General features: G+C 41.7%; 3 protein-coding genes across 5 annotated transcripts in view; 2 read left to right on the top strand and 1 right to left on the bottom strand.

Annotated features, from left to right (window-relative positions):
• Positions 1 to 3848, top strand: part of vav2 (vav 2 guanine nucleotide exchange factor) — a 328109-nt gene extending 324261 nt beyond the window's left edge. For all 3 annotated transcript variants that reach the window (XM_079524522.1, XM_079524520.1, XM_079524521.1), the window contains one exon: positions 160 to 3848. In XM_079524522.1, coding sequence (XP_079380648.1) covers positions 160 to 207 — 48 coding nt within the window. In that variant the 3' untranslated portion in view covers positions 208 to 3848. The remainder of the gene's footprint in view (positions 1 to 159) is intronic.
• Positions 3849 to 4544: 696 nt separating this feature from the next.
• Positions 4545 to 27396, bottom strand: part of vsig8a (V-set and immunoglobulin domain containing 8a) — a 28923-nt gene continuing 6071 nt past the window's right edge. Inside the window, exons 5-8 of the mRNA XM_079524541.1 lie at positions 20127 to 20279; positions 18999 to 19121; positions 15811 to 15958; positions 4545 to 5070 (exon numbers count right to left, since the gene is read on the bottom strand). Coding sequence (XP_079380667.1) covers positions 4866 to 5070; positions 15811 to 15958; positions 18999 to 19121; positions 20127 to 20279 — 629 coding nt within the window. The 3' untranslated portion in view covers positions 4545 to 4865. The remainder of the gene's footprint in view (positions 5071 to 15810; positions 15959 to 18998; positions 19122 to 20126; positions 20280 to 27396) is intronic.
• Positions 10958 to 27396, top strand: part of LOC306939812 (putative flavin-containing monoamine oxidase A) — a 163453-nt gene continuing 147014 nt past the window's right edge. The window contains exon 1 of the mRNA XM_079524532.1: positions 10958 to 11034. The gene's annotated coding sequence lies outside the window, so the exon portion shown is untranslated. The remainder of the gene's footprint in view (positions 11035 to 27396) is intronic.

The raw sequence follows: 27396 nt of genomic DNA, 5'->3' as shown, positions 1-27396 counted from the left end.
CCTGACTGCTGCCTTCCGGCATGGAAAGGAAAGGAGTGGCATTAGCATCTCTTTTACCATAGTAAATGCTGCATTCGTGGTCTGGAAAGGGCAGTTGTTTTACAGACGGGTTAAAGGGTAGGGGCTGAAGCCCCCTTTAATGTCTGTCTGACATTTCAGATCGGGTGGTTTCCTTCTACCTACGTGGACGAAGAAGGGGTCCAGTAAGGCTCAGGTGCTGTCGGAATCCGTCCAATCGGAGCCCATCGTCTATCCACGGCCCACAGAGGAAAAGCTACTTGGTTACCCAGGGAAACAACACAAGGATAAAAGAAACTTTTTTTTTTCCTTTGCTGGATTACTCCGTTTTTTGCAGTGAACCTTTCTACCCTGTTTCTCTATCTTTTGAGTATGCAATCGGCTTTTTACTTCTGTTTCTATCTCTTTCTAGGACGCTCCGTGTCATTTCTGTGCGGAAGAAAAAACTAAAACGGAATAAAGCAGCTAGAGCTCTGCCGGCCTCTGTGTGCTCTGGAGAGGTTGCATTGAACAGAGCACCGCCATAAGAGCCCTATCACGGACATGACTGTTCCGCATAGTTTTACATTGATATAGTCTCCCCCATGTTGCAGGTCTATGGGAGGGGGAAATAAATGTACAGTATAGATAATTTATTGAATAGAGATATGATTATTGTGCTGAAGTTAAAGTTGATATTAGTAACGGCAAAGAATCGGATGAAGAAGGAAAAAAAGAAAAGAAAGTAAAGACAGATGCTCTGTTTTTTTAATGCTGGGAATTTATTTTTGCCTTATTTGTCATGGCGATGCCTTGTGGGCTGAAACCAGTGGAGGGGAAAGACTGGATTGGTTTGACTTCTGGTGCACCCATGTGCATACATACGCATGCACTCATGCACGTGCCGGCGCGCACACACGCACACACACACACACACACACACACACGCAAACACACACACCTGACCAATGTACAGTTTGGTGCCTTTGAAGAATGGTCATCGTTCACAGAACCTTGACATCAGCCAGTCAAGGACGTTTTGCCATTTCCCCAAGTCTCGTCCCCATCCCAAGAACACTACTGTACAACATGTACTGCCAAGCAGAGCAAGCGGACACCCACAATCCCCACACATACAGACCCTATGAAAGAGGATGGTGAAGTCTTTCACTCATCCCCAACTGGAGAAACTCTTTAAAGGGGTTTTTGGCTGCAAGTCATGTTAATACCAATCAACTACAACATTCACACCAGTCCTGGCATCGCGAGTCTATGGGTGTTGTAGACGACTGGATGCAAAAAAAAAAAAGAGAAGAAAAAGGGAAACGTCATATGAATGACTTCACTCTTTCAAATCGTGGGTGCTCATTGTTTTAATTGTTTTATTTTGCACAGCCAAATCACCTTGATTATTTGAAGCCAAATCCAAACATGTTTTAATGTCTGCATGGACTTTGAACGTTTTGTAAATGATTTTGTACCTTGCCTTATTTACAGATTATCAGGTGGTGGGATTTTATGGTATTAACCATTTTTGTCATGTCTCAATGGCATTTAGGTGTAACTAAACAGTGGTCACAGTGTCACGTCTTCTTCTCCATATGAAGGACAGCATTGTCTGTGTGCTATAACAATAGAGGGTATGCGCATGCTTAAAGTGAATGGCACATCGAGTGGCAAATCGAGTGGCAAAGCAACATGCAAAATTAGTTTAACGTTGTTTAATGCAATCAGATAGGACTTTTCTGTTTGGATGTATGGGCTGTCGAGGCCAGAAAGTAGTTCTTTGCCACTCAGTAGGCATTCCTGCATAACTTCCGGGTTTGATGATGATGTCACGTGCATACCCTCTATAACATGTGCAGATGGACACCCTAAATAGGTTTGGGATTGTTTAGACTAGAGGTGCGCTTGCGTGGGGTTTCCAGTTTTGAGCAGTATTTCGAAGTGCCGTCCGATTTTGTCAGAGTTGTCTTTGGACTACTTTGCCGCCCTCTCACAGTTTGTGTAGCACACAGACAATATCCTCCTCGAATCACATTGGGAAAAGTACAAATGAACATAGTCGCTGTCGGATAGAAACGTATCTCCATATTTATTCATGTTTTTTTTTCTTCATATAGATTAATGGCATTAATCTATATGAAAACATTGATATGATATGATAGCAGCATAGGTGAGAATAGCCGATCTACAACCTCACAACAGTGCAATGGGTTATCCTCTTTCGATATAGAAAAATCTTGAAATTCTTCAGAAATGTTTGCCTATAATGGAATGCCCAACATATGCCAGGTTGTAAGCGTAAGTAAGTCTTGTCTGTGGGTTTTTATAAACATTTAACCAAAGAAACGTATTATGAATTTGTGACTAAATAATAACTAGATTGATTGATCAATTGGAACACAGGTTCTTACTTCCCCATTTCCTGAAAATTAACAGTTTTAGGTTTAGGACAAACAACGTTTCTGCCCAACAGCGACGACTTGGTAGTTCACTGAAAAAAAGGTATGTGCGGTCAGGAAGAATTACAGCTATTGTGATGTTTCCTGGACCTATAGTCAAATCAACTGGTTAAGGGGTTAGTTCAGATTTCTGTTCTTTTTTGTTTTCTTTTTTTTTAACACAAAACTTGATTTTATTATAAAATGTTTCACTGGGCTTCACTGCTATGTTTGTTTGACCTTCTTATCTGCATATCTATCCACTGGTTTCTCTTCATGGCTTCTGTATTTGGAAGAAGGTGGAAGTGTAGAATCAATTTGCTAATACAATTGCAAGAATACAGACAACGTACAAGAAACATTCAATCTGTTGGGATAAAAATGATGACCTGCCAGGGGCAGTTTGAAGTTTTCATTTTTCTCTTTTTACTTTATCATATTTTAAGGTTTTCTACACAGCCATAAGTTTTCACTGAAGGGTTAAGTTCAGCGATTTTAGACCTATTGTACATAGGTATAATATTGACCTGTAGTACTTGGAGCCACAAATTATATTAGTTCCAAAGTCGACTCGGCTACTATTTACAACCTCTGTTTAACCTCAGCTCCCTTATGGAGCCTACAAATGGCATGTGTTTTGTTATTTTGACACTTGGGAATGGTTGTTAGCAGAAAGAGACTAGGAACGGGAGCTTGCAGATTCTGCCGACTGATGGCTCTGGAGTTAGTTAATGTGTGTGTCTAAGTATTACAGGTATATAATGGGCACATTTAATATAGGTCTTAAATGGTCGAACTTCCCATTCATGGACAAAAGATGGAAACTGAATTTTATCCAAACTGGGAATACGAATGTACAGTCTGCATGAGTTCTCAGCACCTCAGGTATAAGTCACAAATTAAGTTTACCTTCAACAAGAAAAGAAAGAAACTGAACTAACCCATCCTATTAGCACTCTCTCTCGCACGCACGCACGCACGCACGCACGCACGCACGCACGCACGCACGCACACACACACACACACACTAGTAAGCCACTAGAGAGGAGAGATTACCATATGGACATTCAGCACTAGCTGATCAGCAATGACTGAAGACGAAGCGGAACGTTATGTCTCAAAACTTTGACTGTGTGACGTGTGTATTCCAAAGGCCAACCATCCATCCTCCTAACCACCATGTCATGGAGAATACTTGTGAGGGGACCAGTGACGAGCAGCAGGCCTACATGTTTACGTAGTGGACACAAAACCCATTGCATGTGGCTATAGATATTTCAACTCATGCCATTACATCTTCAGAAGAAAAAAAAGGAAAAACAAACATCTAATCGTGTACATTTTTGAATGGTGGGGTATTTCCAAAAAAATGAGGTATATCATGAAATAAATCTCTTTTTGTCTACATTTTAGGTTGTATCGTCTGTTCTTACTATGGTTTGGGATCGTTTCATTGCCAGTCCTGAAAGATTCCAAAATCAATCTCAATATTGCCAAACTATATGAATCACACTAACAAAAGTTCACTACCTATAAGTACATACACAGTAAAATATCCAGTGTTATTTTAACTCTGAGTGTACACATGTAACAAATACAATGTAGATACTTTTTTCTAACTCAGAATAAAATACAGACTGTGTTCTGAAACACGTCTGTTTGACAGATTGATTCTATAGTAAATTAAATAACGCAAAGAATGTTTATTTTCTGAGTGCGGACTGTTCCTTCTTTCCTTTCCTTAAACTATTGTCAGTAGCACGCTTAGCTTGGGACTTCAGTCCAATAGTGATTGAATATCTAACTCTCATCAGTCACTCAATGGATCTTAACACAAAACAAATGACCATATAGGAAACTCTCTGCATCAATAAGAATAACTTGTTGATCTAATTGGATGATGTCTTTGTTGTCTATAATTTGAAGTCTTGATGTCTAATTTGAAGTCTTTGTATTGTGGTGTATATTACAGTAAAGTAAATGAACATCGAGGCACTTTACTACTTACAGTAAATGTAATTACAAAATTGCTGCCATAATCATTTCACATTGCTTATGTTTTCAAATTAACTCCATTAGAATGTGATCCATAAGCACGTTTAGTAATAATAACCGATACAAAAATCTATATTTGCACAAGCATCTTAGTTTATTACGAAAATTATAAAAAGGGTAAACCATCATTTTGTGAGGGACCAAGATATAGGCCTAGCTGTAGGCTATAAAAGATATTGCTGAAAGCAATTAAGTTGAACAAAGCTATGTCATCAAAGCTCTATGCTTTCACAGTTTTTGAATGAGGTTTTATTATAGAGAACTCTGTAATCATATTACCACAGTTAAATATTCACGTTTTAAGGTCACAAGACTCAAAGCTCATATTCTCAAATGTATTCTTCATTTCACAGTTCACATATACAGTAGTCACACTGCGTACCCATACTTGCTGTCATATTTGACAGGAGTGCCTGCAGGGTTGGTGGTCGAGGGAGAACCTGTGCGTCCATCGTCAACACCCAGAGACTCTGGGCTGCCCACTTGATTGTACACGACCCCTTGGTGGTAGTGGCTAGCACTGCGGCTGTTCACACGACTGGCAGGTCGGCTCTCAGGAGCTGGGGCATCCTCCCTGAAAGATCAGAATGTGGTTGGTTGAGAATAGTATTAAAAACTCCATTTGTATTTATTTATTTTATTAACCCTGGTGGCATTCCTACTTTGGGGCATGTGGATACTTTATTTTGCCTTTTTTATTTGCCTTTATTTTATATTTTTTTATAGAGGGACAGACAGTAGGCTGACAGGAAATTGGGAGAGAGATGGGGGTGGGGGGGTGGGGGGGGTGACATGCAGTAAAGGCCGTCGGGATCGGGAGTCGAGCCCGTGTCACACTGCCAGACTTGGGCTACCGGCCAAGGTGCCTGGACCGCTGAGCCACGGCCCAGGCCTATTTTTACATTATTAACAATCATTAAATCGATTAATTCATATTTATAAATGATATAAATTGTATACACTATTAATTGTTAATAATAATACTGTTCATAAGACAGCTCTGGCTTGGCCAGATCTATAGATCTCATATAACTTAAATTGAATTGCGTTCAGCAGGTGATTCTGATATAGGCTACCCTAATCACGCACAGCTGAGAAATTAATTATTTGGCCGACTGTGTTAGGGTGACCAGATCCAAACTGTTCATTTGAGGGACAGAAGTATCACTTGTGTGGGACAAGTGGGACGGGACGGTGTTAGCAACTTATTACTTAAATGCTTTGATGTCATATTCCACCATAGGCCTATTGTATAGAATTGTGTTATTAAACCCCTCTGGTGTGTGTCATTTTGTTTAAAAATGAAAATTTTGGTCATGGGTGGTATGGTCAACTTGGTATTGTAGCCTAGACAAACAACAGCACAACAAAGTTAGGTCAAACCCCACTCAAGTCTTTACTTTCAAGACCGATTTCTAGAAGAACAACTTCAAAACTAAAAAAGCAGCATGAATTGACTGGTACCAATGGCGCAGTGGGCTACTAGTCAAATGGGACACCACAGGATACCTTGATGGTTCAAACAACGTGTTGGGTTTGTAAATAAATCATTACCATTGATGTGTGAGCATTAGTACTGTGATTATTTGATGTGCCATTTACCCCCACTATAAATTTGAAAGTACTATATTTGTAAAACTATGAAACATTTCAAAGATTCCTTTTCAGGCAAACATGTCCACCGTAAGATTAACATTTTAAAGTTTAAATGGGGTTTCTAGGTGTAAGTATGTAAGACTAGTATAGCATGCCAAAGTTTGTGCTATTGCCATTGAGAATGCATCGGGCGTTTAAGTTAAATAACTCAGAAACTACAAAACATTTCAAAGTAAAAAGTTACAGCATGTGTCTCCACTCTCCACAGCTGACTCGTAAAAAGTGTGAATGGAGTTATGTGCCAAAATCTGCAATTGAGCCCCAATGTAAATTTCTCAAATTCGAAAGCACTATATTTCTAAAACTATGAAACATTTCAAAGATTCCTTTTCAGGCAACATGTCCACCGTAAGATGAACCTAAATAGGTTTGAATGGGGATTCTAGGTGTAAGTATGTAGGACTAGTAGCATGCCAAAGTTATACATTTTTTCGGACGGCATACTATAGCATGTCGTTTTTTGTGATTTTGGGGATTTGAAAAACATATGAAAATCATGAAAAAACGACATAGCCTACTATAGTCTATGGTTTGGGACGGCATAATATATTATGTCATATTTTCGGGACACTATGTCAGAGCCAGGACTTGAACCTGCAGCCAACTGATTCCCAGGCAGGATCTGTACCCAGTGAGCCACTGTGCATACTGTTCTTAAAAGGCCGAATAGATATTGACAGAAGATCCAGAGACTTGTTTCCATTGTGGTTCATAAACATTCGAACGTCTAGAGATAAACAACAGCAAAAGAAACAATAGACAAATCTCCTGTTATTTTATTTTTTGTATTTTATTTTTGTATCAATGTTGTACTCAAAGGGAACAGCAGACTGCATTGTGGCAGGTAGCAAGTAGATCAGTGACTTAGCACACTGGCTGCAGGATCTGGAGGTTGTGGGTTCAAACCCCACTCAAATCTTTACTTGCCAAAATCTGCCATTGACCCCCATTCTGAATTTCTCAAATTTAAAAGCACTATATTTCTAAAACTATGAAACATTTCAAAGATTCCTTTTCAGGCAAACATGTCCACCGTAAGATGAACCTAAATAGGTTTGAATGGGGTTTCTAGGTGTAAGTATGTAGGACTAGTAGCATGCCAAAGTTTGTGCTATTGCCATTGAGAATGCATTGGGCGTTTAAGTTAAATAACTCAGAAACTACAAAACATTTCAAAGTAAAAAGTTCCAGCATGTGTCTCCACAGTAAGCTGAATTATAAAAAGTGTGAATGGAGTTTCTAGGTGAAAGTGACGTGCCACTATCTGCCATTATAAATGTCTCAAATTAAAAGCACTATATTTCTAAAACTATGAAACATTTCAAAGATTCCTTTTCAGGCAAACATGTCCACCATAAGATGAACCTAAATAGGTTTGAATGGGGATTCTAGGTGTAAGTATGTAGGACTAGTAGCATGCCAAAGTTATAATTTTTTTCGGACGGCATACTATAGCATGTAGTTTTTCGTGATTTTGGACTATTTGAAAAAGAGATGAAAATCATGAAAAACGACATACTATAGTTCATGGTTTCGGACGGCATACTATAGCATGTCGTTTTTCGTGATTTTGGAGGATTTGAAAAAAGATGAAAATCACGAAAAAACGACATACTATAGTTCATGGTTTCGGACGGCATACTATAGCATGTCATTTTTCGTGATTTTGGAGGATTTGAAAAAAGATGAAAATCACGAAAAAACGACATACTATAGTTCATGGTTTCGGACGGCATACTATAGCATGTCGTTTTTCGTGATTTTGGAGGATTTGAAAAAAGATGAAAATCACGAAAAAACGACATACTATAGTTCATGGTTTCGGACGGCATACTATAGCATGTCATTTTTCGTGATTTTGGAGGATTTGAAAAAAGATGAAAATCACGAAAAAACGACATACTATAGTTCATGGTTTCGGACGGCATACTATAGCATGTCGTTTTTCGTGATTTTGGAGGATTTGAAAAAAAGATGAAAATCACGAAATAGGCCTACTATAGTTCATGGTTTCAGACAGCATACAGGTACTATAGTATGTCATTTTTTTCATGATTTTGGGGTACTATGTCAGAGCCAGGACTTGAACCTGTGGCCTCGTGATTCCCAGGCAGGCTCTGTACCCAGTGAGCCACTGTGCTTGCTGTGTACAATAAGCAAAAAAGATAATGATAGAAGAGCCAGCGTGACGAAAAAGTGTGACGGAAAATCGTCTGTCTGTCTGTCTGTCTGTCTGTCTGTCTGTCTGTCTGTCTGTCTGTCTGTCCACCATAAGATGAAACTAAATAGGTTTGAATGGGGTTTCTAGATGTAAGTAGGCTATGTAGGACTAGTAGCATGCCAAAGTTTGTGCTATTGCCATTGAGAATGCATTGGGCGTTTAAGTTAAATAACTCAGAAACTACAAAACATTTCAAAGTAAAAAGTTCCAGCATGTGTCTCCACAGTAAGCTGAATTATAAAAAGTGTGAATGGAGTTTCTAGGTGAAAGTGTTTTTTTTGACAAGCCAAAATACATCTTGCAGGAAAGGCCAACTGTTAATTAGGAGACTCACAATGTGGGACAGGGTCTCAATTTGAACACTGATGCCTTTCAGACACAATGTGGGACACGGTCTCAATTTGAACACTGATGCCTGTCAGACACAATGTGGGACACGGGCTCAATTTGAACACTGATGCCTGTCACGTCAGTCACAATGTGGGACAGGGTCTCAATTTGTAGGACGCCTGTCCCACACAAAGGGGGACATCTGGTCACCCTAGACTGAGTGGGAGAAATAAAGAATATGTATTTTATTCTTTCTCCGTGGCGGGTGCGGGGTTGTGTGCCGCAGTGATTGATTGACAGGCAATAATAATAATAATAATAATAATAATAATAAAGCTTTATTTATATAGCACCTTTCAAGAACAAGGTCACAAAGTGCTGAACAACAAGAGCATATAGAAAATATCATACATCAAAAACATAAAAAGGTGAAAAAAAAATACATCAGAAAGTACAAAGAGATCACAACGATAAGCTTTGTAGAAATGGGTCTTCAGAATCAGAAGTGATTTAAAACGAGGAACCGAGTCGGCAAGCCTAATAGTCTGAGTGACTCTTGACTCAACTTCAAAGGAAAAGGGGGCGCTGTTTTTCCTTTATTTTTTAACAATGGCAGTAAGGGCAGGTAGGCTACTGTACGAATAATACCAAACAATCGCCCCTTTACCAACTCGCCTCGGGCGTAGGCTACAGCCGGCGGAACTGTCTGCGCGGCCTGGTATTCCTAAAGTAACCTAAGTAAATTATGCTTAAACGGTTAAACCTAACCTTATTCCTAACCTCTTAACCTCAGTAAAACGGTCACCAGAGATTTCGACCCAGGACTATTCGACCCGGACCATTCGACCCGCTCTCGACCCGCTTGGACCTGACTTTTCGACCCGGACCGCGAGAGAGAGAGACAGAGAGAGACATAGAGAGAGAGAGAGAGACAGAGACATAATAATAATAATATGTACATTGATTTACCAAACAATTATTGTGTTGGTGTTTTTATTTACCAAACAATTACAAAGCTAATGGAGGCTAATGGAGGCTAAAGGAGCATCAACGATCACATTCCTAAGGCTAGCAGCCCAACCCAACCAACCAGCAGCCACCATCCTCATCCCCATAGCAGAGTATGACGTTTTTTGCTAGTGGGGTTTTGTGAATAAGCCTTTATTGATTGTATGCTGTGATTTGAATACACTATATTTTGTCATTCAGTCATAAAGTGACGTTCAGTCTACACATTAGCAGCAGCTCTGTGTTGTCTGACAATTATTCTTGCACTCATTTTATTCTCCCATATAGAACGACACAATGTAACATAGCTCTGTTTACACAATGCTGTACCCCCCTCCAACTTTTTTATGTTTTGTGTGAGGACTGCGGATGAAAATTAGCATCTTTGCTAATCCCGGTGTATTTACGTTCATGTGACGTTCATTAATATGCTCTGTCCTGTCTAAATAAACAAATAAAGTAAAGTAAAGTAAAGATAATTCGACCCGGTAAAAACGGGTCGAACGGACTCGAATTTGCGGTTGGTCGAATAGTCCTGGGTCGAAATCTCTGGTGACCAGTAAAACTATGCCTAAACCTAACCCTATTCCTAAACTTAACCCCAGTAAAACTATGCATATTCCCTAAACGTATTTCTAACCTTATTCTCAGTAAAACAAAAATAAAGAATACAATTAAGAACCGCCTCACCGAGCGGTCGGTCGGCGTGAGGTCGGCGGAAAAAAAGCGGGAGCGAGATGGAATAGGGGCGACCGTACGCTACGTACCAGGGCTGGCCCTCATGGTCCACCAGGTCCAGTGACTGACGGACAGTCTTCGAGACACTCTTCATGGGACCAGGGCTAGTTGGAATCCCAACAGCCAGGCCAGGTAATGGTTGGAACGTGGTCATTTTACAGTTCATGTTATATGCATTATCACTATTCTGTTGAATAAATGCAGTTTGAAGTCTGGACATTAATTAGTTGAAGCGTCAAAAACGGTTTCCCTTCATGTGCCCATGCAGCCGAGTGGCAAAATGTTTGTTTGAGATGAGACAGACTGCCACTTTCTTTATTCTCGTAACGGTTTTACACATTTCTTTTTTTAATGTTTTATTTCACAGCTTCTGCAATGGAGACGTAGGCCTACCTCCCTACCTACCTACTGTATTTTTCTCGTGCCAAACTCTGCCAATAAAGCCCCATTTCATTGAATACAATGGAAACGGGAAATTCGGAGAAAAGTGGCCAGCCATACTACGACCCGCGGAGCGGAGGGCACCGGGGGACGGGGGTGCCCAACCACCGTGACCTGAAGCCCAGGGAGAGGCTGACTGACAAGGTTAGTGATTATTTCTAATTATTGGTCGGTTATATATAGCCATAGCCTACGAGAATGCCAATGACTTTGACACGTGACAATGTATTAGGCATGTCGGTGTCGGCTAGGACGTCACAGTACAGTTTGTTATGCTAGCTACTTCAATGTCTTAACAACTCTCATTGTTGGACATAGACTGCCGCCTACAGACATTAGGAGTAACTACTGCAGCATTCAGGCTATATGATTAAGTGTGTGTGTGTGTGTGTGTGTGTGTGTGTGTGTGTGTGTGTGTGTGTGTGTGTGTGTGTGTGTGTGTGTGTTTTTTATAGTACCAGTGTATTGTTATTCAAGTTAGTCATGCCATTTACCTGTGTGCTACTGTACACATTCAAACCTTGTTTATGTCATGGTGGTGCTAGTACCAAACTAATTGGTAGCATATCACTGACAGCATATCACTGACATATCACATAGATATTTTTGGAATAAACAAAGCCATTTGATTCCAAGCCTGGAGTGTAGGCTAATTTAATTCAAGTGACCATCCCATGATCCCTTACAATTGCGTTTGTAAGACAGATCGTGTGATCCTTTCATGTCTTGGCCTAAAAATATTTCGTATTTTAGTCCAGGGACCTGCAACATCCACCATTTCGTGAAACATGAAGCCGAAATGTCAAAAGATATCTGTTTTTCAAGCTTCTGAGCCACAAAAAGGAGCCAGATGCATACAAGAAGCACCTTTGTTTGTAGTGTGCCTCCAAGACACTCACGATTGATTCCCTTCTCTTGCTACTGTGCTTGTACAGTTGATCAAGGCAGGCAGCTGACTCATGAAACTAGTGAGACATTGAGAATACAGTAATGGCATTTTGAACCCTTGTGTACAATAGGGAACTACTAGTGGCCCCCTAATTATAGAGTCCTTGGGGGACCCCAGTCAATTATTAGTTTTAACATGGTCAACATTATAACATAACATAAGCTGCTCTGTTCTGTATCATTCCTGTTGACACGCATGCTGTGTTTGCAGGTGTTGCTGATGCTTATCTTTGCTTCTGGGAGGGTCCCTGGAACAATATATTTTCAGATGGGGGTCGGCGGCCAATTATATATAGTTTCTGGGGGTCCTTGAGAACCACTGACATATAGAAACATGGGTTTTTCAGAAAACTGTCAGGATTTAGAAAACATTTGTAGAATCGTCCTCCCGTCTAAATGGGTTAAACACTCACTGATGTATCAGCATGTTTGGCGTGCAGATACCCGTCTGCACGACATTATTATTGCTATTTTGGTTTCTTCCCAAAGTCCATGAGCCTGGTGCTTAGTGTGAGATCATCGCTGATCAAATTCAGGAAGAGGATTTCCGTGAAAACGGAAAAGTCCAATCAACCTGTCATGCTGCTTAATTGCTTGGCACTGGAAAATACTAAATTACCTCCATCATAACTTCCCTAGCTGGATAGTTTCCAGTGAATCCCTGGCTTCTTTGCGCCTCTGTGGTTATACTCCCCCTCTGAAGGGTGTGAAATTAATCTTCATGCTGCTCCCGACTAGTCCCGACAGCACCCACTCTTCCTTTGTCAACATTGCCTGCAGGCTGCAGCCCACACTTGCAAGCCACTTTTGCATTCTACATTCAAGCCACACTCTACAGCTGGCTCCTTCCCCAGCAACTCTGGCCAGGATCCGTTCATCCGTTGCCCATCTGATTTAGACTTTGTTGTACGACAGTGTTGCACGTCGGAAATAAGCCAGTCTACCAGCTCAAACGTGTGTGTGTGTGTGTGTGTGTGTGTGTGTGTGTGTGTGTGTGTGTGTGTGTGTGTGTGTGTGTGTGTGTGTGTGTGTGTGTGTGTGTGTGTGTGTGTGTGTGTGTGTGTGTGTGTGTGTGTGTGTGTGTGTGTGTGTGTGTGTGTGTGTGTGTGTGTGTGTGTGTGTGTGTGTGTCCTGTATAACTGTATTATGTATGGTGTGAATAGTTTTGATGCAAAAATACTCGCTGATGATTTTGGTATTGTTCATTCAACCCGCCTCTGGTGTGCGTAAATCATTCTTATCAACTATGCATCAAATTGGCTCTGAGGTATTTCGCCTCCTACGGCAGCGTGGGTTCCACATCGTTGCTTCTAATTATATGAACTTGATCTAGATTGCTCAGGTTGAAATGTATGAAAAGAGGCCTCGTCATCCGTGCCACCATGTTCCTTGGGCAGGTGTACAGTACACTACATTCATTCATGTTAAATCAGATCAGCCAAAGATTGAAGTATTTCCTGTTTAGGAATATTTGAAAAATTGTTTATTCCGATCCACTAGGAGCAGTGGTTCCTAGTGTAGAATGGGTTAAATGTAATGGACACATTTCACTATATGCAAATGCACTTTGACAATAATACCCCCCTTTCCTTTCCCCTGAAATATCAGGCCAACACACTATTATTATCCTGCAGTATTTTCTGTTCTTTGTCTGTGAACTGGGCCAGCAAATTGCACATTGTGTCATTCAGAGTACAAAAGTACGACAGTCAATAATGCATTTGGTTTGAGCTCCTCCTCTTATCTCGCAAGATTGGAAAAACTGCTCATTGTCAATAAATGTATCGCAGCAGATCTTTTATAATAACCCTGACAAGCATAAGTCATAATTTATTTGTTTTCTCTCGGTTTGTTATGGCTTTGTGAAATAAAACAAATGCTCGTTTGCCACAGACTTGCTGCACTCTTTCTCAAAGCTGTACTGTAGCAGTATACTTGTGGCTAATTTGGCTCCTGCTTTGCAGTTGTCACGACCCTTTCAACAAGCATCATGCAGTTCACAAATATGACACACTTTCATCCGAAAATGGTGTCAAGCAACGGCTTTAACTAAGTTTAAGGAGGTGGTGTCGCTACTCAGCCATGTGAAAGTTAAACCCTAGTGTCAAGGACACCTGACACTGTGTTATTTTAGATTTCAACCACTTTACCCATTATTTTATACAAGCTCATGTTGCATTGTCGATCTGCTATTTTTGAAAAATCTTGAAAATTGGCTCAAATCTTTGCTTCTGGGGGGGTCCCTGAAACAACATATTTTGAGATGGGGGGTCCACAGCCAAATACATAACTGTATAATTTTGGGGGTCCTTGACATGGAAAAAGGCTTGAGAACCACCGATAAGTCTGATATATCAACAATCGTTTTCCACAAAACAAAAAGATATTTGTAGAATCGGCCACAGGTCTTAATGGGTCGATAACAGTATTTGAAGTAGATGGCAATGGCACTCCTGATTGGACACCGTCATTTTTATTATAGTTTTGTTCATCAATTTAAGATGCCCGTTTGTTGTTGTGACGTGCATTGTCCATCATCTTGTAGTTTATTACTTTGTTTGCCTGCACAGATTCATGTAATCGTTTTCAAGATTCAAGATTCAAGATTCAAGATTGCTTTATTTGTCATTCTTTCCAACTGCAGCAGCAGAAAAAAACAAAATTACGTTTCTCCTAGTTAAAAGACAGCACAGGCTCATACAATAATAAATATATCAAGTGCAAGACAATACTCTATAAATAAGTAAAAAAAAACTACAGGAATCCATAAAAAAGATAAATAGAATAAGAAAAACATTTAAAAACTGAACATAAAGTTCATGTCATCAGTTCATGTCCTATCTGCCAGGGATACTAGAGTTCAAGAGTCTGATTGCCTGGGGAAAGAAACTTCTCCGCATCCTTTCCACAGTATTTGGCAAGCATGTTTTGAATTTGCGTGAGGAAGACCACGAAAGTCTGCCCACACATGATTGTGAAATCACATGGCTCAGTGAATGGTTTAATTTGAATGGAAGGTTCAGAAAGTTGTTACCTCTGGCAGCAAGTCAATTTCAGCGCTTCACTGCTCATTTCCATGACACAATTGAACACACACAGTGGAATTATATGGCAAATGCTAGGTATCGTTCTTAATTACATGCAAGAGGACTCTGATATTGTTAGTATGTCACCTGACAATGTTTGTATTTAATATCTAAAGTTTAATCTTTATTTACTTACTTTGTTTTTGAGTGGTGTAACTGTAAACCACTCCTACAACTGGCTTTGTTAGTTTACGTGTCTGTCCGTACCAAAAAAAATGAGCATGGTTGCTATGGTCACCCAGTTCACACGGGTGTGATTTCATTAGTGAACGAAAGAGTGTATGTAGAGTAACTGTCTGAATGAGTATTCAAATTCAAAATCACACCTGTGTGAACTGAGCGGTGCAACTATACAATAGATGTACTGGTAAATGGTAAATGGTGCATTTATATAGCGCCTTTATCCAAGGCGCTTTACATAGATTGTGCATTACATTCACCCATTCACACACACATTCATACACCGATTGCAGCAGAAGCCATGCAAGGTACCAACCAGCACATCGGGAGCAATTTGGGGTTCAGTGTCTTGCCCAAGGACACTTCGACATGTAAACAGGAGGAGCCGGGATTCGAACCGCCGACCCATGGATCATTGGACAACCTGCTCTACCTGCTGAACCACAGTCGCCCTGTACACACAATACATCTATTGTAATGTGTGGACATCTTGTTCTGAGAGTTCTTGGCAAGGTGTGATTTTCCTTGAAACCTGTGAGTGTGAACAAGACGTGGTGACCGTCACTATAAACTCTCCCAATAGTGACAAAAATGTGACTAAAACTAAGTGAAAACTATTCAAGAGACTATGACTAAAACTAAAATAAAAATTTGCTGCCAAAAACAACACTGATCTGTTGTGTACCCATTGTAGAACAGCACCTACCTGATCTCATTGGCCACTTCCTTCTCGTAGCGAGGCATCCTGCGAGGCATCAGCTTGCAGATCAGAAGCCAGACGAACAACAGCACAAGGATAAGGAGGAGCAGAGAGCCCACCACTGTGCCAACGATCACCCCTGCTCTGTTGGGAGCTGAAAGAAACGTTCAAGTTCAAGTTCTTTATTAACCGATTTAGGCCTGACGTCGAAATTAAAACATCTTCTAAATCCTAAAAGTTTTCTGAAAAACCTGTCGGTGGTGCTCAATATTTCATGTCAAGGACCCCAGAAATTACATGTATTTGGCCGCCAACCCCCCATTTGAAAATATGTTGTTCCAGGGACCACCCCAGAAGCAAAGATTTGAGTTAAAAACGTTCGCTCTGAAAGAATATATATTCAAAGATTTGCAAAAATAGAAGATCTACAAGCTCGTAGCGCAGCACTAATCGTCTTCATCACTTTTCCTTTTTTTCCCTTCTTTCGGCAGCATTAACTGCTCGGATCGAAGCAGGGACAAGGAGAATTTGTACCTGTTTTTTGTTGTCCTAGGGCAGGGGTGGGCAACTGGCGGCCCGGGGGCCACATGCGGCCCCCACCTTCACTTAATGCGGCCCTCATGTTAATATCAGAATACTGATATAGTATTGATTTCAGCTGTTACAATTCCAAACCCGCTTTAATTACTTCATGACTAGTATTAAATGACTATAGTACTTAATGACTAGTATTCAAATGTTAGTCTTTTTGTGTCCATTGTAGATATGTTAACAGTTCATAAAGTTAACATAACTATAACTAAATGCATTTGAAATTCAATAAAAAAGGTTACTTTTCAGGATTCCAATTCAAAAATAGCAAAAAATTAATCAGGTTTTCAATTCAAATATAGCAAAAATATTTTTGCTACGACAGTAACATGCACTGTGGCCCCTCTGGAGTGAGTGTGGAAATATATTGGCCCTCTCCATCGTCAAAGTTGCCCACCCCTGTCCTAGGGACACACAAGCGAAGGCCAGATGGCCAGAAGGCAGCAGCATATACTCTGAACTGAGTGGGGTGGGCACTATTTGAGCGGATGGACAGGGCTGAACTGAGTGGGGTGGGCACTATTTGAGCGGATGGACAGGGCTGAACTGAGTGGGGTGGGCACTATTTGAGCGGATGGACAGGGCTGAACTGAGTGGGGTGGGCACTATTTGAGCGGATGGACAGACAGGGCTTTTTTGAGCAGCTGTCTATTATAGAAGAAATCAAGGCTCTCAAACTGGATGCCAGTAATTTTAGAAGCAGTTTTCACAATTCTCCCAAGGGAATTTCTATCTTTGATAACGAGGTTACCGTACCAACAGATACAGGAGAAAGAAATAACGGAATGTGTGTGGGCAGTGGGCACTATAGAACAGTTTCATCAGGCTTTGTGAATAATTGGATAAAATTGGATGCAAAGTGGATAAAATGTGGATAATTAAGAATCAGACCATCGGACTCTAAATCTTGTGTTACACGGGGGTCTCTCGCAGTGAATAACCTGACACGTTGTGAGCATTTGATGCTATTTGGTTGTGTGACACTGGCGTGGAACTAAGTATAAATGGGGCATAAATCATCTTAGCACGACAAGAGAGCCAGTATTATAACAGCATGGCCTCCCTGTCGAATCTTTCAATACTAATAGATATGCACTTTGAATCAAGAGAGTTGTCACGTTCCACCATCATGCTGTGCTGACACGGGCAGATGCAAAGATCACAGCATAATTTGTCGCTTTGTGAAATCAGTTGCGCACAACATGGTCATGACCTCATCAAGTGTGCGTTCGTAGTGAAGTGTGTCATTGCAGCTTTGCATCTGGAAGTTGAACCCAATGAACCCAGCTCGGCTTCAATTTGTATAGCTTTTGCAGCAGCTACGAACGCCGGATGCATCCTTGCATCTTCACATGTCTCTGGCTTCCATTGACAATGAATGGTAAACTCTGTCTTTGCATCTGCCCGTGTAAACGCGGCCTCAGTGCAACTCGGTACAACTTTGCTTCTGCCCGTTTTCCCCTGTTTTGGGGAAACGGGTGAACCGATGTTAATCGCAGACGAGTCGAGTGAGCGGATCGGGCGTGGCGATGAACTTTAAATAATAATGTTCCATGTGGTAAGGTAGAGAGTACCCACTACCCACAGCATGTGGATTTAATTATGCCCAATCAAATATAATTGCCTTATAAGTCTCAGGGCAGTGCACTGTCTGTACTGGCAATTTCCACAGTGTCATGGAAGAAAAGCCTTGGGAATGTAATTTCCCCCTAAGAGCAAAGTGATGTCCTTGTGCAGGAAGGAAGGTACTGCAGAGTCATCAACATCAACTCTGCAGTACCTCAGACAGACCACCACCAAGAGCAGGTGATGGGGAATTATCTTAGGAGGAAATGACAAAAAGCAGTCCTGGCACGCACTGGTCTTATGGAAAGTGTTTATCAGTGTAAAGCCAGGTTCACAATCACAGGCCTGATTCATATTCTGCTAAATATAAACATGCCCGGATGGACACACAAAGTACGGGGTGGCGGTGGCTCAGGGGTAGAGTTTCCGAATGGTAACCGCAAGGTCGCCAGTTCGAACCTGGGCTCCCCCAGAGTTAGTGTTGAAGTGTCCTTGAGCAAGACACTGAACCCCTAATTGCTCCTGATGTGCTGGTTGGTACCTTGCATGGTTTCTGCCACCATCAGTGTATGGATGTGTGTGTGTGAATGGGTGAATGTACTGCACAATCTATGTAAAGTGCCTTGGATAAAGACTCTATATAAATGCACCATTTACCATTTACTCCTGGGTGGACATGAGCTCAGTCAGCAGAAGTCTTTTTTTGTGTGTCCATGTACAGGTATGTACTATAGGGCTGATCGACATATTTGATTTCTGGATTTTGGATATTATAATATTGTGATATTGCTGGTTTTAATCGCTTAAGCCCTGCTTTATACTTATTCGTGCGTGAGGCTTGAGGCAATCATGAGCACCAATGCTAATGTTCATTCCCCCACAGTGAGGGTGGTGACAGTACAATGACAAAGGGTGTGTGTGTGTGTGTGTGTGTGTGTGTGTGTGTGTGTGTGTCACCTGTGCTGAGCCTTGTGTGCAGGAGGGAATGAGTGTTATGCAGATGACTGCGCTGCTATGCGTGTGTGGGATGTGCTTACGTTTGTCTGCTCTCAGATTGATCTTGCAGTGTTCCGTTCCCACAGCATTGGTGACTTCACAACGGTAGAACCCAGAGAAGGTGTGTGAATGGTTGCTGATGATCAGTTCCCCAGTATCGCCATCTGGAAGTAGAACAGACACACACATGCGCTAAGATTAGTGTTTTCACACATACTGCACGTACATTATTATATGACGAATAGGAACTTCAAATGAATCTCTACCACACAGAAACACACTGCACATGCTGAGACAGACAGACACACGCACACGCACACACACACACACACACACACACACACACACACACACACACACACACACACACACACACACACACACACATTCTTTTTTTAATTCAAAGGAGCTTTACTGGCATGAGAAAACATACGTTTACATTGCCAAAGCAAGTGTAAAACAAAACCTAATGAGAAGAAAAAATGCTTAAGTGCTCAAGACGTCTCCACACGTGTTTATAATCACACCTGTAGAGGGCCCAAGACCTGTGGGGACATCTTGGGGTCTTTTTAATGATATAAAATCGCTAAAAGCAGGGCCATTGCTAGGCAACACCTTGTGCAGCGCTCAGCGTCATGTTTTGTGCATGCGTGCAGACGCATTCACTTCCTTGTTTATGGCCCGACAAAACTTGTCTATTCTCTCTGATTCTACGTCCCTGTCCTTGGTTTTGATCAGAACGGCGATGCTCTGTCCTCATGGAATATGAATGCTTCTAAAGAGAGATCAGATGTGACGGCGTGAGGTAGTAATGCAAAATTATACCTCCTATACCTCCCGGTTTGGGGGGAAATGGAAGGTGGGGCTTTTCAGAGTAATATCTGCTGGGCACTATAGCGCCTTTTATTGTTATACAGTGTATAAAGCTTTTTTTTAAACTAATATAAAAAAAAATTGCAGTCACTTTGGGACAAGTAGCAGCATTTTTTCGCAAGACTATTTAAATAGAACTCAGATTTAAGATGTGTTTAGCTCTGTCGCACTCACTCACTCACACACACACACACACACACACACACACACACACACACACACACACACACACACACACACACACACACACACACACACTGCAGTAGCACACTACGAGCAGTAGAGGGCAGACTTACTCTGTGTGGCCAAGGAAGGCATGGGGCCACCCCTCTCCCTGTTCCACATGTATTTCAAAGGAGGAGAGCCTTTTGCAGACTTGCAGTGCAAGGAGACAGCCTCTCCCACCAACCCTGTCCCCTCCATCCAGCACTTGGGCACCGAGGGCTTTGCTGAAATGATATAAAATAAATGTATCGTCGTTGCACACAACACGCCACGGCTCCCATTCCGGAGGTTTAGTGCATTTGTTTCCCCCGAAAGGGATGAAATGGAAGCAGACGCATCAATTCTGACTTTAATAACCCATCGCAACATATTTCTGTGAACCACTGCAAACACTCGCTGCTCTCGACATTCAACAATCACCAAAAGAAAAGCCACGAAAATGACACTGCAGACAAACGCACACCTTTTAGTTGTGTCTGCACACAGTCATGTAAATGATCCTATCCTACATCTAATTAAAGAAAGTCAGTCACACTCTCTCTGTTCCACATTGTTCTCCTCGCTGGCTTGAGCAATTGATCTGAACTTGCATAGGGGCATATTGACCATTTGAGGTAACCTTTTAAATGTGCCCGGAGGACCGAGGAAGGCTGAGGCCGAAACGTGTAAGCGTTCCCAACAAATGAGAATGTATATTCTGAGCCAGTCTTGCATCCTTTATTTTGGAGTGCCGCTTTTTCCCCTTCGGTGGTATTTGATTTAGGTTATAAATATAGCCGAGCACCCACTGCCTAAACTAAAAAGGGATCCAGCGTACCTATCTTTCCTGTTTTGAATTTTTCCCGAATTCAAGCTGTTTATTAGCCCTTTTTTCTAACTATACGGCCGCGGTTTTGGACGTTACTTCAGTGCACATGCATGCCACCGTAGACACGGGTCTGTTGTCGCGGTTACAGTCCCCCAGGCCAGAGCCATAGAGTAAGACAGAGTTACGCAAACTCCGTTCACTTCTACATAGACTTCTATTGAATGGGGACAACCAGAAGTATTGAATGGGGACAACCGGAAGTTTACGGAATGCATTGGAGTCTATGGGCTCGCGCGAGTACATGAACCACGTGACCGTGCTGTTTTCTGCCCCCTCAATATCGCAACTCTTCTATTAGATCAGGGGTTTTCAACCCGTGGGTCGCGACCCCTCGGGGGGTCGCCAAATTATTTTGGGGGGTCCCCAAATTATTTAAAGTTTTTTTTTTTTTTTTTTTCAACTGAATGGCTGTAAAATGGAAATGAAGAGTTTACATATAGTACACATAGTACATGCATACACCTTCCCTAATGATTATATCTGGTTTCAGTATTTATTTATGGTGTATTGTCTCTATTATTAAGGTTATTGTAGCAGTCAATTTATATTGGGGGTCGGGAGGGGGCGTGGCGGGGGTCCCGAGACATTGCCAAAGCATTTCCGGCCAAAAACGTTGAGAATCCCTGTATTAGATGGCTCTGCCCCAGGCTATAGGCTACTGTGTTGTCACGCTTCTATGCCCTGAACCAGTGGGCAGACTTTAAATCTACCGGGCTGTACCATAGTTATGGGCGCTTGATGCTAATTAGCGTGTAGATTGTTTATACTCAGTCATTGATACAATGGAGCAGAGCTGTGCTATCTCACCTTGTGTTAGGAAGGGCCAGAGCCATCTAATAGAAGAGTTACGATATAGAGGGGGCAGAAACCGAGCGCTGTTCATGCAGCCTGAAAGGGGGTCAAGCTGGAGTTTGAAATACATTGTTTTCAACGAGGGCGGCGCAAATAAGAGCAATTTTAGGCATGTGTGCAACATGCCAACTGTTGTAAAGTATTGTACAGTAACAACTAAAGTCTCTGTAATGTTTGTTGTTCGATTACTACAAAACAATCTAAAATAAAGGGATTTAAGATCATTAAAGCTGGGCTGTTGCCTGGGTCCAATGCATTTCTGCCTACTTCCGGTCCAGGACTTGTCCCTATTTGTTGTCCCCATTCTCAATAGAAGTCTATGTAGGAGAGCCGCCGTTGGACTGGCCCCATGAAGTGAACGGAGTTTTCGTAACTCTGTCTTACTCTATGGCTCTGGGAAGGGCAAAAGGATTTTCATTCAAGTTGAGAGATGACGGGGACACAAACGTAACTCTCTCCTATGTGTGTGTACGTGTGTGTTTTAACTGTCAGCGCACCCGCCTCAAAAAATAATGTCATTTGATAATGTGCCCATTTAATCTCCAACATATCTGCAACATACTCTCTCAAAGTTTAACTAAGTGGCTACTGTGTATAACCCAAAGTCTGCTATTTCAGTGCTCACGAGTCACGTCCCATAGCGCACATCCCTAGCCTGATTATCAGACTGTAGCAAGAGACTCAGTCCACTCAGAGAGTGGGCGGGGTCTCTGGGCTGGATCCAGGCTAGCACATCCCCAGGTATGGAGTAGTACACTGGTCCCCAAACATTTTAGCTCGAGGCCCAAACTAGAAATTATAGTTGTCTCCCCGGGACCCAATTCCAAACTATAGTGAAAATAGCAGATCTACAAGTAGACGTTGTGATGTGGTTATTAAAAGAAAAAGTGGTATTTATCAGGAATTGGATACAGTTCACAATGATATTCCTTGGTGTAACCCATGAACCGAGAGTTGTTGTGGCCATCATTATAGTGTAGCAGCTGCCCAGCAAAGAGGGAGAGGAGCCATTTCACATCATTAAAAAATGTGTCCTTCTCTGTTAACTTGTTAGAATGGGGGTTGTTGTGAAAGTAGTGGTTGGTTATATAACTTGTTTCCGAGTTCTTTCACGGGTGATGTTAGGGGTGCAACCTGCCAAAGGTGTAAATATGACTTTTATGGCCCTGGCCATATTGATATGTAAAAATCTCAGTTAAGATCAGCACAGCAGCTCAAAACGGGCACGCTCCCAGTTTCTATCATGGGGAAGGTGGTTTCCGTCCGAAATTGTTGTAGCGTGTGTAGCAAAGCTTTTTATCCCATAATTATGGACTGGGTCGAACATGACACTCAACAACAATAGAAAGATTAGGAGCGTAATTGTACCTATGGTGGCTATTCTTAACCTCAAACCCAACCCCTAATTCTGGTGTAAAACTGTGGAATGCACTTCCCGTTGCAATCAGAACTGCAGCATCACTCCCAATCTTCCGCCGTAGTCTGAAAACCCACCTTTTCAGACTTCATGGCCCATAGCACTTACCCTACACCCTTAGATAGCACTTTTAGACTTAGATAGCATTTGAAACAGACTTATAGCATGTCATGTAGACAGCACAATAATTGCATTGTATATAGTCATAGTATTAATAACCCATTGCAACATATTTCTGTGAACCACTGCAAACACTCGCTGCTCTCGACATTCAACAATCACCAAAGGAAACGCCACGCCATAGTACATATGTATAGCATAGTATAGTATATATGTATAGTTTATATGTTTAGTGTCATTATATAGATATGTTCTAGTTACGTTCTTAGCTTACGCATGTTTCATGATAAATGCATTTTATATATGTGATGTATCCCACTATCCCCATGCTTTTTTGTTCTTGCCTAATGTAAATCGCTCTGGATTAAGAGCGTCTGCTAAATGCCTAAATTGTAAATTGTGTAAAGGGGAGTATGTTATTCCTTCACGTATTTGCCTAGTGTTGTAAGGATAATGATTTCCTCTCACTCGGAACAGAATCAGCTTCACACTATGCCGTGTGATTGGAGTATAAACTGTAAATTAAAATAAATAGGATTGGAGCAACTTTAAAGGTTTAACCCAACACTCGGAACAAGGCTGCGTACACACCTAAAGAACAAATGTTCGGTCTGTGTGCGATGCCTGATTGCTATTTGATTGCTGCTCCAATTCATTTTCAATGGGAGTCACGTCGTTTGATCGGACAAACCTGTCCGATGTGGGGGCGGAGGGCACAACAAACACATCGGACACCTTGTAGTCAAAACAGCCAACGAACAGGGTGGGACTTCAGATCGGACATAAGGGTGGTTTTTAACCGCCAACTAATAGGAGAGAACTTCCGTTCTTGACAGCACTGGGTGGGGTTTAGGCTGTAGTCTTCTGAGTTACGTGACACAGACTATTATATCGCTTGTTTGTATGTCTTCTTTTGGCTACGGCCATGCGTAACTTGGAGAGTCCAAGTTGCGCACGGCTGTGAGTGAGTCCAGTCTGGTACTAAGTTCTATTCTATATACAGAAATACAGGACGATAGCCAAAATAGCCGTCGGGCCTCGGCAGTTGTGAGGCTGCATTAATAATTAGTTCTAAAAGCATGTCTTTTTTACGGGGATCACTATTGATTTTAATAGTAGACGCATATATGTCTATGAGTAGCCTAGAGTAGAAATGTAATGGCAGCGTACGAGGTTCACATGCGCAAATATAACAGATGTACAAGTTATCGACACGAATGGTACTTACGGTATGGTACACGATGTAAGCTTGTAGATCTGTTTATTTTAAGCATGCGCCACCGCCACCACGCAAAGTTATGACGCGCGCACATGTGGGGGGAGAGACCCGATATATTTTATAGCTCTATGGGAGAGACGCAGACAGAGAAATATTTAAAATCATCCTGTCTCGCTCTAGCGCACGGCCGCACGCATAAAGAGCCAATGGAGCAAATGTTAAATAAGCTACACAGGTGGTCCTAAATGATTAATTGATTACATCACTATAGCAAAAGACGTGATATAGGTCAACTGCAGCGGAGCTGTTCTGAGTTGAAGCTTATACCAGCACGGCTTCAAGTTTAAACCATAAGATGACATGGAAATGCCCGTCGATTTGATGCGCAGAAATAACATAGGCCTAAATCGAATCAGGTTAAGGTGCACACATGGAAGAAAAGTCCTTTTTATCGGGATTCGGGGATACTTTGTTGTAGGCTATACGTCTCCGGTGAATTGTATGCACCAGCAGCAAGCACAGTATTGTTCAAACACCTGCTCCTCTGTTCATCTGTTGTCTTATTTGGCTAATAAAATAATTATTAAGAATTAATGCAATTTCAAGTTGTTGCTGCAATCATGATTCATGTTGCTGTTCTCTTCTCTCTGTGTGACTGAAGGTTGCGCCCAAAAATTGTAGACAGTGATTTCCCGCACCCCCTCATGTTATTTTTCCCTCCGTCGTAAAATGACCTCTTTTCTTTTTTTCACTATTTGGTTCGCTTAACATGTCCACGTGTCATTTGTTTACATATTTGGTACGCTTTACAAAGTGCAAATATTTGGTCCTTGGTCCTTGATCCGGACCTTCTAAGTGAACTTTGAGTGTGAAAAACGGCCTCGACAAACTATCGCTAGCTGCTGCTGCAGTCAAGAAAACTACACTGAACATATGTGCATCTATTTCCGCGTCGTAGCACCGCCCAAATCGCGCAAAGCATTGTGGGACATGGAGGCATCAAATCATAAAAATGTAATCAGTGGTCGGTCGGACAGATCAATGTGTCCGAAAGGTGTGTACGAAGCCCAAGACATCTTGGTGTAATTGGCCGTTAAAATAAACTTCTCTGTGTGTTTAGCAAAACGAACACAATCAAACAAACATGTATTTTCTCCTACAACCCGTTAAGCTGTCAAGTGCATTACACCACTTGAACGCCCCGAAAATACAACATGCATCACAATGTGAGGAAAGAATGCTGCACAGTGGAATCCTCTCTTTTCCGTTAACTGCAATTTCACAGTTGCAGGTTCACACTTTGAACAAACAAGCTTTCTTTAAATGTATTTCTGTAGATGTTTGGCCCAACAGGTCAATATATATTTGTACAGTCGCTGCTTTTAAACGAGCAGCCTAAACCTGTAACCGTTTGAACATTGTTGGACAAAGTGCAGTTCCAGTGTTAAATGAACACAGCTGAAAGGTTCAGCCAGGATCTTGACAAACTATTAAACCATTTTGGGTGGGAACCCCTTTTGGTGTTAGCATTATGTTATGCTTTAGCTATTGAAAAATAGCAGATCTACAAGCTCATAGCGCGGCACAGAGTGCCGCGCTATGAGCTTGTAGGTCTGCTATTTTTGAAGAATCGTGAAAAGTGACATAAAAGTGTTTGAGAACGAACATAGCTTTTTCAAGAAAACAGTCAGGATTTAGAAGACATTTGCAGAATCGTTCCCAGGTCAAAATGGGTTAATGTAACGTCCGGGATTCGAACTCCTGTCCCCCACATGAAAGTCCAACATCTTAACCACTACACCAAAGGGATATCCCTATGGGTGGACCAGGGGAGATAGACTTTTGAGGCCATCAGGCAGAGGCTCTGAGGTGTTACACTCACCCCCCTTTTGACCTCCTCCCACGGGGAAACCCGATCCGGGTCACGGCACCAATGTAACGCCCGTGATTCGAACTCGGGTCTAGGTCCAATATCTTAACCACTAGACCAAAGGAGGATATCCTGTTGGTCTAGTGGTTTAGATGTATCCTCCTTTGGTCTAGTGGTTAAGATCAAGGTTCAACTTTAAGGTTCAACTTTATTGTCAACAATACCAGTTACAGGGTAAAAGGCATGTGAAATTCATTGTGCGTTAAAAGACCATACAACAGCTACAGTCTAGTGTCAATCTGTATAAAGAACTAAGTGCAGGTTAAAAACTAACATCTCTAAAGTACACAACTACTGAAAGTGCAAGATCACAGTTGCAAAAATGCAGAAGGCCTTAGACATATTGCCATATAGTCCGGGCCTTGTAAGTGCCTACTGAAACTACTGAAAGTGCAAGATCACAGTTGAAGTGCAAGATCACAGATGTTGGACTTTCACGTGGGAGACCTGAGTTCGAATCCTGGGCGTTACATTAAGGAACATTTTTGGCTAAGGCTTTCACATCTTGGAATGTGGACGGAAATCCTTCAAACTAATTTCTATTTCGGTATAATAAATTAATTGAGATGGGGTTAGCGTGTTAAAATAGAAGCCATTGTTCTTGCACAATCTACAATGTGATGCACTAGGTGCATGCGTTGTACTAGGTGGTTAAAATTCATTCTACTCTGAGTCAGAAACACCATGTAGTTGTGGTCAGTCTGGCCACCAACTCCACATCTCGTTGTTGCAGCAATCACATCCTCACTGACACTGCACTGTCTCAAGAGATTCACGATGACTAACTTTCAGAAAGTGTTGTTTTGTTTCTCTAAATATCCTCCATTTACTAGACGCTATCCCTCCTCTGCTACATGGATGACAAATAATGCACTCTTAACTCAGCCTGCAGTATGTACAACAAAGAGACACTGGGGTGCAACAGTTAAACTTAT

The sequence above is a fragment of the Electrona antarctica genome, assembly GCF_951216825.1.
Source record: "Electrona antarctica genome assembly, chromosome: 16".
Taxonomy (NCBI): Eukaryota; Metazoa; Chordata; class Actinopteri; order Myctophiformes; family Myctophidae; genus Electrona; species Electrona antarctica.
The sequence above is the reverse complement of the archived record's forward strand: the minus strand, read 5'-3'. Positions and strand labels throughout refer to the sequence as shown.